The 18106-nt window shown below is 46.9% G+C and overlaps 2 protein-coding genes across 4 annotated transcripts in view; one reads left to right on the top strand and one right to left on the bottom strand.

The window, feature by feature from the left end:
- Positions 1 to 18106, bottom strand: part of LOC144163357 (uncharacterized) — a 281121-nt gene that overhangs the window by 163773 nt on the left and 99242 nt on the right. The window lies entirely within an intron of this gene.
- The window catches only part of LOC144163358 (GTP-binding protein Di-Ras2), a 106278-nt gene continuing 92299 nt past the window's right edge, over positions 4128 to 18106 (top strand). Inside the window, exon 1 of the mRNA XM_077694310.1 lies at positions 4128 to 4425. Within this exon, the coding sequence (XP_077550436.1) occupies positions 4422 to 4425 (4 nt within the window). The 5' untranslated portion in view covers positions 4128 to 4421. The remainder of the gene's footprint in view (positions 4426 to 18106) is intronic.

Below are 18106 nucleotides of genomic sequence, written 5' to 3'. Positions count from 1 at the left end.
GGGTCGGTGGCTGTCTTGTGGGTGTGCTTGACGAGCGACGTCCTGCTGGCGGGTCGCTGCGGCAAAGGTGTACTGGTGTCGTTTCCGTGATGGATATAACGTCAGTGAAATCCAGGGGTGTTGGGGCATAAAGCACTTTAGTGTTAAAATATAAAACCCCGAAACCGAACAATCCTAAGTATAAGGTACTCTTTAGTACTAAAGGTTGCTTCCCCACAAGAAGACCCTGTGTGCAGGGGTGCACCCTTTACAGGCCGCTTGCTTCGTTGTACTGGCGTCACTTCCGTGATGGATATGACGTCAGCGAAATCTTCGTGTATCCGTGAATAAAACACTTTCGTGTTAAAAAATAGACGGGTTGGCTTCGCAAACCACAAAATATCGTGCGAAGAGCAGCATGCATTCTTCTGTATGAAGCGTTGTATAGTACACCACTGCGGTTATGTGGTACTCTTTGGGTATGTTACGCTTCGCTGGAATAACATCAGGAAACGTTGAGTACGCGCCGGAGTTAAGGACTAACGTTCGATTTGGCGACATTCCGTTCCCCTGGTAGTACAAGCCCGGCACTTCCTATACGTACCCAGCACCCTCTGGTGGTTCGCGAACAATCCTCCTCATATCCTTTTGAACAACTGCGAATACAACGCCGCTGTTCGGCCCCAGTAGCCTAGGGGTAGAAACGGGGTTTTTGCAGCGGACGTCCTCGGTTGACTCCTCCGCAGTGCTTAAATTTAGTTTTTTGTTTCCAAAACGCATAATTCTTATATTTAAAAGCGTTCTCCTCGCTCAATTTTTCGCGTTCTTTTCGTAAATAAAGGTACTTTGTTGTATTTAAGTCGGCTTAGGGAACGAGCACCGCATATTAACACGTTTAATTAATGTTCTGCATAACACCGTAAGTGACCTATATACGGAACAGAATATTGCCCGTCCGCGATTATCAGTCCCGGACCGTCCGCGCACTGCTCGGAACTCGATCCGGCGCTCAATTTTCTCATGTATTTCTATGGAGTCTCGAGTCCAAGGGCAGCCCTCGGACTGCCCGCGGACTATCCACGAGGGGTCAATAGAGGATGCCGATTGCATCGCTTTGAGCGCTTGTGTGGGCCGATACGCCACTACCGCCGTGGGCTACTCTGTGGATATGGAACACTTGGATAGAGTAGCAGCAGGTCTCGCATGTGTACCGGAACATAGGGCTAACATTGCGCTTTGAGGTCTTCCGACGACAACCGATTACTGCGGCTTGACGCCAAACAAGTATAGTAAGTACTTTATCAGGCGTATGCGCTGGAGTTCAGGCCGGACGTTTCCCTTTGGGGCCTTGCGTCGCGAAATCCACCACTGCGGGTACGTGCGATTCGGGTACAGAACGCTCTTCTGGAATAAGAACTGCAACTGCCGGGTAAGAGGCGGAGCTTAGGCCTAACCTTAAGCATTAGGGTCAACTGGGCCACAACCGCTTAAGCGTCTTCGACCAAGGATGCTCAATCCTCCGGGATAATGAAGTTTTAGAGCGAAAGCTCTACTACGCTAAATTTTTCAAGGTCATTTATCACTCCGCAAGGCACCTTCAGCGGCCGCCGGCGCGCAAGCTGCACCTTTCTTGTCGCTTCGCTCACTTGCTCGCTCGCTCACTCGTAGCCTCGCCGCTGGGGTGCCGCCTGACTAGGCGAACATGAAACTGCTTCGCCTGCGCTTGATCGCCCAGTGCCGGCTGCGCCGTCGGTGCGTACTCTTCAGGGCAAGCAAATGGCAATACAAGCGAGGGTTTAACGGCTCGTTTGCCAGCGCTTGGTCCGTTAGTCTCGGTTGTCTGTCTCTCTCTCTGTTCGACAGACAGACAGACAGACAGACAGACAGACAGACAGACAGACAGACAGACAGACACAGACAGACAGACAGACAGACAGACAGACGACGGTTGTCTGTGCGTGCCCTCAGCCAGGCGAAATAAGGAATCCAATTATTCATTAGAAATATAGCTAGACGGCACGCTGCGAAATCACAAGCGGAGGCAAACTTTCATTGTGTATACATAGTCATTACTTTCACTTGGAGTAACTATTAAACTTGAGCCATTTTAATCAATCAATCAATCAATCAATCAATCAATCAATCAATCAATCAATCAATCAATAAATCAATCAATTGATATATCGATTTATAGATCAATCAAGCAAGAGATCAATCAATCAATTGATTGATCGATGAATCAATTCATCAATTGATCGAGCAAGCAATCGATTCATCAATCAATCAATCAATCAATCAATCAATTAACCAACCTATCAATCACGACAGTCACTATGACAGTCGGTAAATTACGACGCCAGCCGGTATCAGAAGCCTGAAGAGCAACGTATACAGTGAGTACATTTTCTGATGGGTACCGGTTCTTCTTCATGCCCCAACAAACGCAGCAGACACTCCATTGACCGTATCATTTCGGTGAAAGCGGAGAAAAACGACACGTGGGCCAGAACAGCTGATCTTGTCGCCACGTATGAAGTACGACGTTTTTTAAACGACGAAATCATCGGGTCCCTACGTTTCGCGGAAAACGTGAGGCACCGAAAATTGACGTGGGATACACCGAATCGCACAAAAACATCGGCGCACACTCCGGGAAAGAAAAACAGTAGCGCCGGAGGAGGGCGCTGGGGAAGGGCGAAAGAGCACGCGTTGAGAGAGAGGACGCTGTTGCACGTGCAATGCGAGGTGAAGGCACCGACGGGCGTAAACAGAAGGCCCCTGGCGGTGACGAGGGAACGGAAGGAGCTTTGAAGGGCGCTGTTCAGGCTGCTGGTCGAGTGGGGACGGGCACGCCGGCACAGTTTCACAAAATGTTCAAGTTCAAAAGCAGATCAACAGGAGGTCCCACACAGTGGCAGATCCAGAGGGGGGGGGGGGGCCCTGGGGGCCGCCCCCCCCCCCCTTGCTTTCCCCTTTCATACCCATCTCCACTCATCCATGTGTGCATGGCTCTAGGCTCATAGCCGGCCCATGTCGACTTCGCGCCGCCTCACATTTCACCCCCCCCCCCCCCCCCTTCTTCCCACCCCGGCGGCTCGTTCAATGTTTCCCATTCCCGCGGTTTTCGCTGCCAAGCGCTGCCCCACAGCAGCCGCCAAGGTCACGAGCAAGGGGGCACGGCTCGGCAGCGCCCATGCAGACGACAAAGATTGATCAAAAAAAAGAAAAGGAAAGCTCCAGAGATTTGTGCAACACCTTTGGTCTCTTTGCCTGTCCAGAGCCGTTTTGAGCAGCTCCTGGGCAGTCCAGAGCTGCCCCGCATAAGGCAAATGAAATATGTGTAAATGGGCAAATGAAGTACGGAGCTGGTTTGGGCAGTTATGAGCAGTCCAAAATGACAAATAAAAGAGACCTCTTCTTTCTCGGGCGGACGCGGCGGCGCGGCATTCTGCGTATCAATGCGCATGCGCATCTGCAGCTGTAGGCAACTGCACCTGCGCCGTTTCGGAGCCGGTTAAAGAGACAGACTTGCGCGCGGGGGTGGCCTTTCTTTCCTCCATGGCCGTAACGAGGCATCGCCGACCTGGCGTGTTAGGACACGCCAGGTCGGCGCTTGCCCGCGGGCCGAGAACGTCGGAGTGCAACCATAAAGGCCCAACCACATGCAGCGCATTTTCGGCGTCGCGCGAACGTCAGCGTCGTTCGGCGTCAACGCGCGTGCCCGCAGGAGAGGGCGAGTAACCGCATGGAACCGGCGAAATCACGCGCCGGCGTGCGCGCTCAACGCTTCTTTGGGTGTCCAGCACGAGATTGAACAGTCGCCGGTATTTTTCGCGCAGGGACTTCGATTTTTTTCTGCACGGTGTCTGTGGCACAAACACACGAAAACAATGATGACTTGTTACAATAACTATGCGCACAGGCTGCAGCGCAGGTAACAAGTGCCTTACCTCCGTCCGCAACACCAGGCGCCACGGCTGCTGCCACTTCATCCCACAACGTCTGTTTGCGGGGTTTGTTCTTGTTATCTTTGTGTTTAGCCTGCCATAGAGCGGGGTGGGCTTCGACTGCAGTTATTAATGCCTTAGCGTCGATGTTCGGCATGCCGGCCACCATTAAAACAGCGAGTCGGACTGGCACAACCGGAAACTGGCACCAGCTCCGCTTCCGCCGCTCACGCCGATATCTGGCGAGCGTAGATATCGGCGTCGCCCGAGCGTCATCCCGCGTCGCCATGCATTTGGCTGCGCGCTCACGCTCGTCGACGCCGAACGACGCTGACGCTCGCGCGACGCCGAAAATATGCTGCATGTGGTTGGGCCAGGCACAACGGACCGGGGCTGGCTCACGACAACCAAGGCAGAGAAGTGGCTGGATTCTGTCGAGGTCCCTCGAGCCGGGAGACGGAGGCGGTTCAGAGAATACACAGTTCGTTTTGTAAAATGGGTGAGTGGTCTGTTGCGGTGCGCGAAAACTATTAGCGTGACACCTTCCACCCCAGGGCCTGCGGTCGAGATAGTTGAGTACGCATGCGTGTCAATGTATGTGAACGTTTTCAATTTCGTCTGCAGCCGGCGATGCTCCAGCGCTTCGTTTCTCTCGAAAGTTGCACCCGGCGGCGCCTTGCGCACGGTTCTTGGCAGCCGGGCGGCCGGCTGCGTGAGGCATGCGCCGAAGTCGTGTAACGGCCCCGTTCAGTTGCGAGATATGTCCTTCGGGCGCTCTTTTAATAGTCATATTATTCACTGTGAAGGAGAATGGTGTTGGAGCACGTCGAGAATATTCTCGCATGATTAAACCATTTCCAGTTGTTATGGGATGAACAGACAGCTGATATCGAGCACTGAAAACAATCGCGTTGGGTGATTCTTTTCACAAAAAATAACTAAATGCAAGCAACATTTTTTGCACATTTGTGCACATTTTGCACGTCAGTCGAATCGTAATGGAACGTTTCTGAGTTTCTGACCATGCTGGCGTTGGACAGTGATAGCTATGAAGATTATAAAACAAGTAACTCGTGATCATGGTCATGTTCTGGTGCTGAGGCACAACCCGCGTCCCCGTGGGACTCCCTCGTCACACAGCAGGGTGCCAGATTGGAGAGAAACGAAGCGCTGCGGGAACTTGCACCCGAAATCAAGAAACTTTCTTGTTAATTTCGCGATCATAGGATTGTTGTTACGAGAATAAATGAAGGTCATGTCCCATTTTTAAACACGATAGTCTTTCTTCGGCTACTTAAACGAGAAAATTTTGGTCTGCCTGTATGTATGTCTGTCTGTCCTCCGATTAAGCCACCCGGCCAAAAGTTGGAAGTATTGTTAAACGAGTCACTTATATAGGCAAAACCCTTCCTAACTTCTAAAACTGCGAAGATTTGTCATACATGTCGGAACAATATAGCGCGAATGAAACCCCAGGCACATTTGAGACAAAATGTAAGTGCGTAACCGGAATTACCCGCGTTCTTTTAATTAAGAATAGAGGTGGCCTTGATTTTTACGACAGCAAATGGAAAGAAAACGCGTTAAAAACAATGTTTTAAGGTTCTGACCAAAAAATACAATAATAATAATAATAATAATAATAATAATAATAATAATAATAATAAATCACAGAGACAGCTAAAACTGCGGTTTTATACAGCATCATGTTTGATGAGACTACGGATATCGCCCACGAATCGCAACTAGCGCTGGTGTTGCGCTACGTGCATAACGGCGTACTCCGCGAGGACTTTCTTGAATTTCTCTCTTTGAGAAGGCCATCTGCCGAGCACTCTGAGACCATGAATCAAAATGTCCACGAGCCAACCATTACAGGTAAAGATCTGGGGCGCACTGTTCTCGCCATCCTACAAAGGCATGGACTGAATTTAAAAAAAAAAAAACTGTGTCGGAGTTGGGACAGACGGTTGTAGCACTATGGTGTCTGAAACGAAGGGAGCGGTAGCAGAGATTCATAGAAGTGCGCCGCATGCTCTAAGATGCCCATGCTACAATCACGCTCTTCTTAAGTTATCAATTTCGAGATCAACTGAAGTGCAAGATATCCGAAACGCTGTCGGTGTGATAAAAGAAGTAATTGCATTCTTCACAGCTTCGTCTAAAAGGAATGAAGTTCTCAAACAGATGTTTGGAGGGCAACTCTCTGGATTCTGCGAAACCCGATGGGTCGAACGCCATGAAAGTGTTCAGCAGTTCCGCAGCTCTCTCCCGAAGATCGTCGAAACGTTAGATAACATTGCCCACTGGAGGGATCGCCGGAGTGCGTCCAGAGCTGCAACACTTCTCACAGCGGTATCTGATAGCCACTTCGTTATTGCTTTGGTGGTCCTAAATGATCTTTTGGCCCACACGTATCCGCTCAGCAAGGTGTTTCAAAAGCCATCGATAGACGTTAAGACGGCTCAAGACGCTGTACAGGGCACGCTGACAGTACTGCGGGAAAAGCGACGTTTGAGCGAAAGCGGATTTTCTAACATTTTTAACGAGGCCACTGCACTCGCTGAGGAGATCGGGACAGATCTTCGCCTGAAGCGCGCACCGAAAAGACAGGCTTGCTCCAAAAATATGTCCACGAGTAACGTTGCCACTTACTTCAGACAAACTGTCTACGTGCCTCTGTTGGACAATGTGATCATGGACATCATCCAAAGATTTCCATCTGAGACGCTGGATATATTCCAGCTCTTTCCTTCGTTGCCTTCTAATTTAGTACATGCTAGTTGCACTTCCGGAGCTAGCTTGATTTGAAGCAGCTTGCAATGAAGTACGGCTCAATTACTCGCATGCCACCGACTAATCCTGAACAGGCGATCCGCGTTGAGTACGACTTGTGGTTTGCGAAGTGGTGCCGAGAAAAGGAATACGGTGCGCGCATTCCGTCGACAGTCATTGAGGCCTTCGGCGCTTGCGATAAGGACATTTTTCCAACCATTCACACACTCCTGCAGGTTCTGGTGACGCTGCCGATCAGCGTTGCGACAGCAAAAAGGTGCTTTTCAACTCTTCGCAGACTGAAGACGTGGATTCGGTCCACCATGTGCGAAGATAGATTGTTAGGACTTGCTTTACTGTCTACGCACCGGGACATTTTCGTCGACGTAAATAGTGTAATTGAGCGATTTACTCATGGTGGGAACCGCAGGTTGCTGCTATCTCGGTAATCCGTCTATAATGGAAAAACGAATGGCTGTAGATTGACTGCTGTTATCTTTGTAATCCGTCTACAAGCGAAAAACGAATGGCTGTAGATTGATTTTCTTGTGTCGGGTGCGTTAGTGTATGCCTCTTTTTGTATCATTCACATCAATCATTTGTGTGTTTAGAAGCTGGGAAATTTATTTGAAATGTTTATTTAGGCACAGTATGCGCCTTCAGTTTATGCTGTCTTGTGCTTGAGCGATTCCAGGTGTCTGAAAGTATGTGATATGCCTTATTGGAATTTTTTGTTTGTGCTTTTTCGGCGTTGTGGTTCAGTCGCCGACGCTCCCTTTGCATTAAATAAATTATCAGAACAACGTATACTGACTCTTTTTTGCTTTTTGCTTGACATTTCCCTCCGATACATAGCATATTTAGAGTAAACCCTTCCTTATTCAATGTGTCGGAAAAATTGTACTTCCAGCTCTGACTAAAACTTAACGGCAGAAATCACGACGGCCGCGCTAGGATTTGTCTGCACTGCGACTAACTGACCAGTCGCACGTGCACACGGCGTACTTTTCCCTAGTTTCTTCAGGACAAAAATAGCTCAGCTCATTTTAAGAACATTATGTAGCGCCGCAAGGGTTGTTTTCTCCTACGCCTTTAAATGAGCATGCTTAGAGTACACAGGTTTAGTACACGTACCAGCACGAAAAAGCATTGAGTATTTGCGTGGATTTCTTCAGGGGGCAACTTTCATCTCGCTTTCCGCGCCTTCCTGTTTCCTACTATGCAAATGTAGTGAGCCCCCCCCCCCCCCCCTGGTGCCACCCTGGATCCGCCCCTGGTCCCACAAAGCTGTCGCCTTCGCATCATTAGAAAGTTCCAACCACCCTTCTGGATGTTTTGGCTGAAACATACCGCGGCCAGCACGCCGAAACAGTCTCGGCATGTCGGCGACAAACATGGCTGAAGGTTCGTTTGGTGGAAGAATAACCGGAGATGGGTTTTAAGTTGTCGGTATGTCCCATACAGTATACAGAAGAAATGAGTTTAAGCACGGTATATTGTCTACTTTATAACGTTTTATGCCAGACTGGGGAGGGAAGAGAGGGAGGGGGTGAGAAAGCAGTTTTCCTTCTTTTTGAATGCTCTGCCACTCAGCACATAAGGGTCAGTTATCGCCAATACCTAATGAAGGGTTCAGATCTTTCCAGCGAGAAATAGGACAACGTTCCCGGGAAGATTCAGTTCGATTCTAAACGCCAGACGTACTCGGGCACGCAGTGCATTGACGAGAACCAGCCAGACGGAGTCACAACCATCGTAAAGCCAGCTCCGACCGTAACTAGCATTTGCATGGCTTCCTTTTCTGCACAAGCTAACAAGCGAGGCGTGACGACTCTTGCTTGTAGAAAAAAAGACCCAAATAAAAAAAATCAGGTTATTTATGTTCCACGCTTCGCCACATTAACGCGCTAAAGTGGGGCGACGGGAAGATTCAGAGCGAGGCAAAATATGGCTCAGGGAAATAAAAATATAGCAGTGGCTAAAGTGGCGAACCCCAGGAATATTCACGATGTCGATGAGGATGCGCAGGCGCGAAATTTAAAGAGAAAAAGAACGTGGAAAGTCGAGACGAGAGAAGGCACGCATAAAAAAACGACCGAAGAAGAGGCGGGGCATTGGAGAAGACCAGGAAGAGGAGGGACGCATAAGGATGGTGGATGAAGAGGGAGAGATCATTTACCGAGATTGCCGTCACGTGCCATAAGCACTCGATGTGGAGTGCGTAACGGCTGGCGGAAATAATCGTTCGTTTTGAACGATGTATTTTTTTTTCTCTTTTGTCCTGTGATGGTCCCCCTTTAATTTCTTGGGTCGTAATAAATAGCTGAACGCGAACCACAATATGGAAAAAGGAATTATGTACTGAAGGGAACGAGCGGCGAGCCATAAAAACATGAAAATGAGAAGAAAAAAAGTGGTATCAATGCGATCGCACGGCTATCCCGAGAAAGGCCGTCAGGAGAAATGGGACGAGATAGTTTTCCTTTTTCAAGTTTTTATCGCGCCTCTGGGAAACATTAAAGCGCACAAGTTTCGAGAAAGGCGAGGTCAAACAATATTTTTGAACGTTAACGGGGGAATAGATGTTCCAGGCATTTGCGCGATTCAGACTTGGTGAATTGGTAATACAAAGGTAAAAAAAAATGAAACATTGTCGCATTTTCTACGGTTTCGTGCAGTCTGCATGCAGAAGGCACATGGTATTACCGCAACTTTAGCAACATTGAGCTTCACTAGTTCTGCTGGTTTCACCAGTACATGATTTTCAGAATGGAGTTTCTGAAACTAAAATTCAACAATGAAAGATTTGTGAATATCCGCATACGAAGGGTTCAAAATATGCCTGTCAGATTGCTTGCTACTGCAGCTTACTGGCTGGGTCAATTATTCATGCGTTATTAATAGGGGACAAGAACCATTATTCCCATAATAACGCAATCAGCCCACTTACAAGAGACCCACTCAAATGCGCGTCGATAACGGCATTAGTTAGGTTTATAAGTTTTAAAGAGTGAATGTGCGCCATTTCGCACGATACAGCTCTACCTATCAAGTTTTGTAACGATAATTCCTACTAGATATATACAGGCGCGTTCTACGAAAAATACACCCGCATAATGGTTCCTATACAATTAAAATTAGGAGAAACAAAGACTTCAATGTGCCGCGTTTTTATGCTACAGCCCTCATTTTTAGGTGACAAACAGTTCCCCGCAGATCATCTGCATTCCGAGCATACCAAAGCGAATTGCGGACGTGAGCGCTATAATGACATACGTGACAATAGCTGGTTTTTCGCGGCGTATGGCCATCTACGTGACAATCGGTGTACTCGCTACAAATTTGGTCTTTCGAAACGCAGGCGTAATTCTTTTTTTTCTTGTTGAGACCATGTCTGGTTTCCGCGCGGATTATTCCCAACTTAAGGGCGTTATTACTTGGTGTAGATCCGTATTCGACTTTAAAACATGCACGAGCGAAAACATTTTAATGTGGAACGCACGCTTCTATATCGAAGAAAGTTCGTATACCGCAAAAAATATTCATAACCCTGTGCTGAACTGACAAAACCTCTTGAGCATGGTCAGAGTTCGTCTCGCCTGATTGCACGCTTGAGCATGGACTATGACCAGAAACAAATTGTAGTATAACTGAGGGCTTCTGATTGCGCCCAGTAAAAAGAAAAAACTCTAATATACCCTTATAGAAATGTCTACCAAGATTTATTAAAAAAATCACTTCGAAGGCGTTTAAAAAGCTTGGATTGCTTAAACGCCGCCTTCATCTGGCTAATTCTGACACGAAGCTTCAGGCGTATAATACCCTGATTCGCCCTTCTCTCGAATACGCGCAAATAATATGGCATCCTCACCAAATTGGACTTATTAACACAATTGAATTAGTGCAAATCAAAGCCGCTCGATTTATTATGTCTTCATACTCGCGATACCAAAGCGTTTCTGCCTTAAAAGAGCAACTAAATCTTCCCCCTCTCACCCTGCGCAGGCAATTTTCAAGGTTGTCTTTTTTCCATGCACTGTACCATAACCCATCGGCCTTCGCTCGCAAATTTATCGTTCCGGCACCATATACTTCGGCACGCGTAGATCACGCTTACAAAGTTAATCCTATTTTTGCCCGCACAAAAAAATATCAGAATTCTCCTCTTGTATTGGTCATAAACGAATGGAATTCTTTACCTGCAAACCTAGCCACACTAACAGACGCTTCTTCTTTTCAAACAGCACTTCTCTCCTTTTTAACGACTGAAAGCAATATCTAACTTTAATTTTATTGTGTCGGTTATGTTGTAAACATATTGGTTCTTGCCTGTACGACATCATATCTCTTGTTATTGTCTGTTTCATAGTTTTGTTTAGCGTTGTACTGTGCGATTTCTGAGTGCAATTACTGTATTATTACTATTTTTCTTGCTATTCTGTTCACTCGATGTATTAGTGTGTAATACCTCAATCCCCCCCTATGTAATGCCCACCCGGGCCCTTAGGGTACTTAAATAAATAAATAAATAAAATAAAATAAATAAATTAAACGTATTGCAGAGATTGCTCAAAACAATCCTATAAACATTTTGTTAACGTTTTATAGAATATTTCTATTGAGTTCCCATTACAAATATGCCACAGAGTGTTTATTTATTTATTTATTTATTTATTTATTTATTTATTTATTTATTTATTTATTAGTAATACCCTCAGGGCCAATGGCATTATAGAGGGGAGTGGGTACATTCATAAGAATAACAAAAAAAAGCAGCGAGAGAAATACATATCACACAAACATCTTATACAAAATTAGGCAAACAAAAAGAAACGCAGCAAGCAAGCATAACTGTACACAACAAGCAAGAATTACACAATGTTGACTATGGCATTTTTGAAAAGCGTGTGATTTACAATGGTTGCTGTAGGAGAGGGAAGGCGATTCCATTCTAATGACGTACGAGGAATAAACGACTGAGAAAAAGCGGTTGTTCGGGTTGATGCAATACCGACTTTGTGAGCATGATCAAGGCGAGAAGAAACGTACAATGGAGGCAAAATGAGTTCTTCATGCAGATGTTGGTGATGAAATATTTTGTGAAACAACGAAAGTCGGAAATTCGAAAATTAGAAAGTCGGAAATTAGAAGTCTATAGAGCCTAGTCAATAGACCTTACTTGTTATGAATGTAGTTTCTTATGAGTTTCTTGTGGGGCTTTTATAAAAAAAAATTCAATAAGCTTTCTATATTATTCTCACTGAGGATAGTCGTCACAGCCTGTTGCGTGTGTTTCAGGTTTGAATAGAGTTTCTGACGGGTTTTTACTAAATGTATCGCAATTACTTTTCTGTAAAATTCTCATTGAGTCTAGTCATAACATCCTGTTGCGTGTGAATAAAGTTTTAATAGGCTTTTAGATGAGTTTTTACTGCTTTTACCTGCATTAGATTTCCTAAAATTATAATTGAGGGTGGTCGTAGCACCCTGTTGCGTGTGAGTCAGGTTTGAATACGGTTTTTGATGAGTTTTTGTTAAAGTAATCTCAATTAGCTTTATAGAACGCTTATTGAGTATAGTCGTAATATCCTGTTGCCTGTAAGTCAGGTGTTCTGGTAAAGTTTAACAGCAGAGTTTTTTTAGCGCTGGGACTGTCCGGCGGTGATGTCCGTCATGCCAAGCGCCACCACTCCCAAGTTCACCCAAGACGAAGTGACCGTCCATCGCGCGATCTCGGTTCATGAGGCGGGGCACGCGGCGCAATAGCCCCCACACATCTGCACCGATAAAGTACCAGCCCTTCGTGGCTGGGCTATAGAAACGCAATACAGAGTCCATTGAAACTCAACATAATGAAGGCAATAAGATGCTTGCTGCATGTTCGTAGTAAAAAGCTTATTGCCTGTCTAGTGACCACAGTCCCCAAATTAGGAGTTCGATCGACCCTATAGAAAGGCAATTCACAGACTGTTAAAACTAAATGTATATATAGGGAGGAAATAAAATGCTTGTTGCATTTTTGCAATAAAAAGTTCGTTGATTTCATACCGGCCGCAGTTTTAAGATGGTAGTTTTGGTTCACTCTATAGAAACGTAATTTGAAGTGTATTAAAATTTAATGTCTTGAAGACAATAAAATGTTGGTAGAGTTTGGGAAATAGAAATGTGTTGACTTTCTAACGAGGACCGTCTGTAAGCGGTGAGTTTTAATTGACTTTTATTGACTCTATAGAAACAGAATAGGGGGTCTATTAAGACTTAACGTCCATTTTCATGAGGATATACTGTTACGCGCCGTCGTCAAATTTCCGTTCAGAGGTATGAATTTGCTGAAAACGCAATTTTCCGACAACATTGAAAACAAGCAGTGGAGTAGAGCCGATTTTAGGGGTCTACAGGATATTATCAGACTGTTTCGACGCCAGTGCTTCTTGATGTTGTCTCGTAAGCAGAACTCGAATGAATCTAAGTTAGCTCTCAATGATAATAAGTTGCTTATTTTTGATAGTGTCAGCACACACGCTAGCGTCGAGTTTAAAAATTCTGACGCTGGGAGTAACTCTCCTGTTGCAACATTATGGAAAACAACGTTAAAGAAAGCCATTTTCTTTTGGTTTTGTACAGTTGAGCGCAAAAACTGGACAGGGACTGCGAAAGAACACGGCACGAGCCCTTCCACAGCTCCTGTCTATTTTTTGCTTTCAACTGTACAAAACCATGGAATACAAAATAGGCCTGTCGATCACGTTACTCAATCATAACGCCCTGGTCATACGCGCCTGTAGAGCTCCGATAAATTTAAACATAAACTGCTAAACATCCATGCTTACCGGACCATAACCCAGAATATACGGCACCAGAGTGCAATTAAACCTCTTTAATACGTATGTGTAATTGCGGTTGAAACGTACTTGTGCAGATTCCCCCACCGAGTCCCCATTGAACCCAATTTATTCATTTATTTATTCACCCAGGTATTTATTTATTCATTCAATTAGTTATTTATTTATTTATTTATTTATTTATTTATTTATTTATTTATTTATTTATTTTATGTATTCATTCATTCATTCATTCATTCATTCATGCATTCATTCATTCATTCATGCATTCATTCATTCATTCATTCATTCAATACTGACCGCCGGCATTTGGCAGCCAGAGCAGGAGTGGTACACAGCAGAGGAAGAACACAGAGTGTACACGCGACCAGTAACACAGTCCGCGGTACACAAGGAAGCAATGAGCTGCATGCTTAAGCCGTAGCTGCTCTTTTCCCATCACACGGTTAGTGCGTACTATTTTCTATTTTGTTCGACACGCACAGGCACACAATTGGTAAAACCTCATGAGCGCAGACTTTGGAAGCTCGAGCTGCGACGCCCGGACGCCAGTCGCCAGCGACAGAGGCGTTAAAGCCACGACGTCAAAACATGGCCACCATGACGAATTTCTTGCTCATGCAGCTGTTGCCGATTGCAAAACACAAAAGCAGGGCGTTCGAGATTAGCTTCCGGTAAGGCTACCACGGCTGCAAGGGAAGATAACAGATTTTTTGTGGCCTACCCGCAAATAAAGCCTATACGAGTGTGCGTGTTTGAAAGCAATCTAGAGTTCTTTTCCGGCCGGTAAGTAGCCGCTAAACTGGCATTGGTGGTTAATTCGTACATCGTTTAGTGCGTACTGAATCGTCATTCCCGGCCGACCACGTATTCACTGGTTTGACTGTTCTGCTTTCAGCATTAAAAACGTTCCTCGGTACGACACACCTGACGCACAGCCGTGATCAGGCTTGTGCAGAGCAAGAGAACGTGTTGCTGGGCGTGTTTGTGTAGGTCTACGAACACACTGAGTGGCGCAAATACACAACACCCAAGACAGAAAACACGGACAGGTGCTAGCCGTCGCAACTATCCGTGTCTTCTTTCTTGTGTGTATGTGTATTTGCGCCACTCAGTGTGTTCGTTGAGCAGAGCAGCCCATTTCACTTAGGCGGGCCATATCTGGAAACCTATGACGCAAACTGCTCGTACAAATCCCGGAGACACGAGTGGGTGGGTTACACTTAAGAGTAAAACAACATTGGCACCTAAATTACCTCAGCACAGAAGCGGGGAGGCAATCTTAACACGGACTCCGCTCGGCAGAGCCAGACAGGCGCGGGATGACAATTTCGCAACCGCCTTGCCTTAACAGGTTTCCCAATCCTGTATGAAAACGTTCTCCTATCAGCCTTGGCGAAGCGTGTGTGTACCACGCTACCATAAACTTGCTAACAGTGACCCGTTACGACATAAAAGTGCCCAAACGCCGCGCGCACATCTTGGCTCATAACCAGCTAGTCGAGATAAGTAAGAGTTGGGTACTGTACGGATGCAAAAATCAAAGCCCCTCTCAGCTCAACGAAAAGGGTCGAAATTGAAACGCGAAGCCTTCTCTGCGCATAATTAATTAGGCGGGCGTTTGCGATTCATTTGTTTGAACTGGATTTATTTAGAAGTTCGAGTTTATTTATTTATTTCCTAATTAATTATTTAGAAGTTCCATGCGACGTGAGTCGAAGTCAAAATCAAAGTCCAAAATTCGAACCGCTTCGACCCTGTCGGACTGGCGCAATCTAACAGTCTTCGGCTTCACAACGCGAGGGGCCCATGTTCGATTCTGACCGTGGGGAGCCCATTTAAATGCGAAGCTTTTTACGGGCCCGGTTGTCCTCGTAGCTCGTCCGGTGTAACAGCGTCACGCACTCAAACAGAGGCCTCGAAGAGAAAATGGCTTTTCCTGGTCGGCCATTGTGCTCCTAAGCACGAGGACGCGGGTTCGATTCCCGGATGCGAAAAGCGACACCACCCGTGTGTTCGAGACTTCGGCGCACGTTAGTGAACCCCAGGTGTACAAACTTAATCCGGAGCCCTCCACTACGGCGCGCCTCATCGCCAGTGAAGCGTCGGCGCGTTAAACGCCTCAATAAATCAATGAAACTTCCCCTGGTCGAGACCGAACCTGTGTCCCTCGCGTTACGAAGCTAATGTCTATAGTTTTGCGCTCGGAGGCACACGTTACTCATACGCAAAGTGCTGGGGGTGATCTTAGCGCTGCGCCGTTGCACGGAGGCTGCCATTGCTAGGCCGCAAATAAGTACGCAATAGCATAAAATGTGTAAATAGTATTGAATTAAGGCTATAATTCCATCCACTTAATGAAAACTCAATTCAGTGTTGTAAAGTTGGCTCCCATTTAGCGCGTTTTCGCGAGCGGTCCCCGTCAGAGAGGCTAAGAAAGCTTCGCTTTAATAACCCAAAAAAACGCGTCACTAGGCTCTGTCCAGTTGAAGGGACACTGAGGTAGGTTAGTTCTACTCCGTGTCTACATATCACTTTACCAGAATAAAGTCTATAATTTGCAAGCCATATTCTGAGTTTTTTTTTTTTTTTTGATTTGATTGATTGATTGATTGTGGGGTTTAACGCGCCGACGCAACGCAGGCGATGAGGCGCGCCGTAGTGGAGGGCTCCGGATTAATTTTGACCACCTGGGGATCTTTATCGTGCGCCGAAATCTCGTACACACGGGCGTTTTTGCTTTTCGCCTCCATCAGAAAAGCGGCCGCCGCGGCCGGGAATCGAACCCGCGACCTCGTGCTCAGCAGCGCAACGCCTTAGCCACTGAGCTTTCCACTGAACTTCTTTTCCCCGATTTACGCATACTTTAACGAGAAGAGTGCGCTCGAAACTGCCGTTCCTCTAGCACCATCCTCCCCGCCGATTTTGGTGACGTCGGTTAAGACGAGAGAGGGACAGAAAAAAAAATTACCTTCCCTCCCAAAGGAAAGCTGAGAGAAGCGCGAAAGCTGAAAGTGCGTGCAATCAATCATCAAATCTTCAAGGACACAAATCACCAACGAAGAACAAACCCACGAAACGATTTTTCGCGCATTAATTACAGGCATCTACGGACGATCTAAATGTATACCGGTACGTGGTTTATGATATTAAAGGTTTAATATGGTACTCCTTCTTCAGGATCGATGCGTGTGCTGTCTTGTGTAGAGCGGTTACTTTGCGCAATTTTCAAGTAATTGTTTTGACACAGTAGCAGCCCGGTTTCACACACGCTACGTGTGTCCGCATATCTCATCAGAGCTTTTCGGTGGACCAACATTAGTTCTTTTGACAAGACGGATCGCTCCCACTAAGGAAGCTTTCGCTCTAAACTTTGTTAGGAAACTGCCAACTGCCCAAGGGTCCCCGCGCTACTCTTCACGGGTGCAGCGAATCACTCCGGGGTAATGCGGTGTCCTTTATTAGGCTTCACAGCGCTTGTTGCAGAAGAGGGTATGGGTCAGTGCGACCTCCCATGACGACTGTGAGGTCACTGATGCGGATGCTGATGGGGTGTAGGCGCCTGCGCTCCTAAGGGATGGATGAGCATGCCCATAGGATGTGCTAAAGTGAGGCGGATGAGATAGGGAAAAAAATGGCTGCGGCTTAGCTCCGCTAACCTTGGATATGCAAAGCAAAAGCTTGGCTTAGTCTGGTTGAGCATCTTGATTTCGCTTGGTTGACCTTTGATTTAGCTGTATTGCCGACCACGTCTCCAAGCCGGTCGGTTCCGTGAAACGCTCACAGGAGGAGGCCGGGCGAACGCGGCGTTCATTCATGGCGAACGCACAGTTCCTCTTCGCCGGGCGCGAGACGAGTCACGTTGCTCGAAACAACCCAGCGCCGCATGCACGGGAGGCTGCGGGGGGTGGTTGGCTGCCTCGGCCGCAGCGTCGGTGGCGACCGCTGTCGGCGCCCGCAGGCGCCAACAGCGGGCCCGGCGAATCACGCGATGCGCTTCGAGGGGCGTGTCGCCGGGGGTGTGTCTCCGGTCAAAAGGTCATTTGCGCATCCTCCACGAAATCTCTGGACGAAAGTAGTCAAGCTTTGCTTTAATATAAACACGCACCATGTATAGGGTAAGGGGTGTCTAATGCTAGCTAGTATCGGAGTGATTCTGAGTTCATGGTCTGCAGTACGTGGTGGCCTGTTGTCGTGTGAGTAAGGCATGTGGTGGTGGGAAATGTTGTCTCGGGTATCCGTGATGGGAAATGGTTTCCGAAAAGCGGAGGAAGCTGTCCCGGTCGGACATGATCGAGTGGGGGATCCTCGGGCGTGTGGAAGTCCGCACTGAGCCCGCACTGACTGTAGCCTGGTCCTTCTCAAGTATGGTTACCCGCTGGCCACTCCGCGAGGCTAATTTAGTGGACTGTTAAAATGTTTGAGCTTTACCCCCTATGCGTGAACAAACGAAGAGTAAATATTTTTCCTACTTTTTTCTTTATTGTTAAGATCCCGTGACTTTCTTGTGCAAGTGGACGTCTGCAGCTGATTTTTTTCACCGCCACAGGGGTACTTCACAAT

The sequence above is a fragment of the Haemaphysalis longicornis genome, unplaced genomic scaffold (assembly GCF_048455015.1).
Source record: "Haemaphysalis longicornis isolate Haplotype H1 unplaced genomic scaffold, Haemaphysalis longicornis Haplotype H1 scaffold_12, whole genome shotgun sequence".
Taxonomy (NCBI): Eukaryota; Metazoa; Arthropoda; class Arachnida; order Ixodida; family Ixodidae; genus Haemaphysalis; species Haemaphysalis longicornis.
Note: the sequence above shows the minus strand (reverse complement) of the source record. Positions and strands in the feature narration are given on the sequence as shown.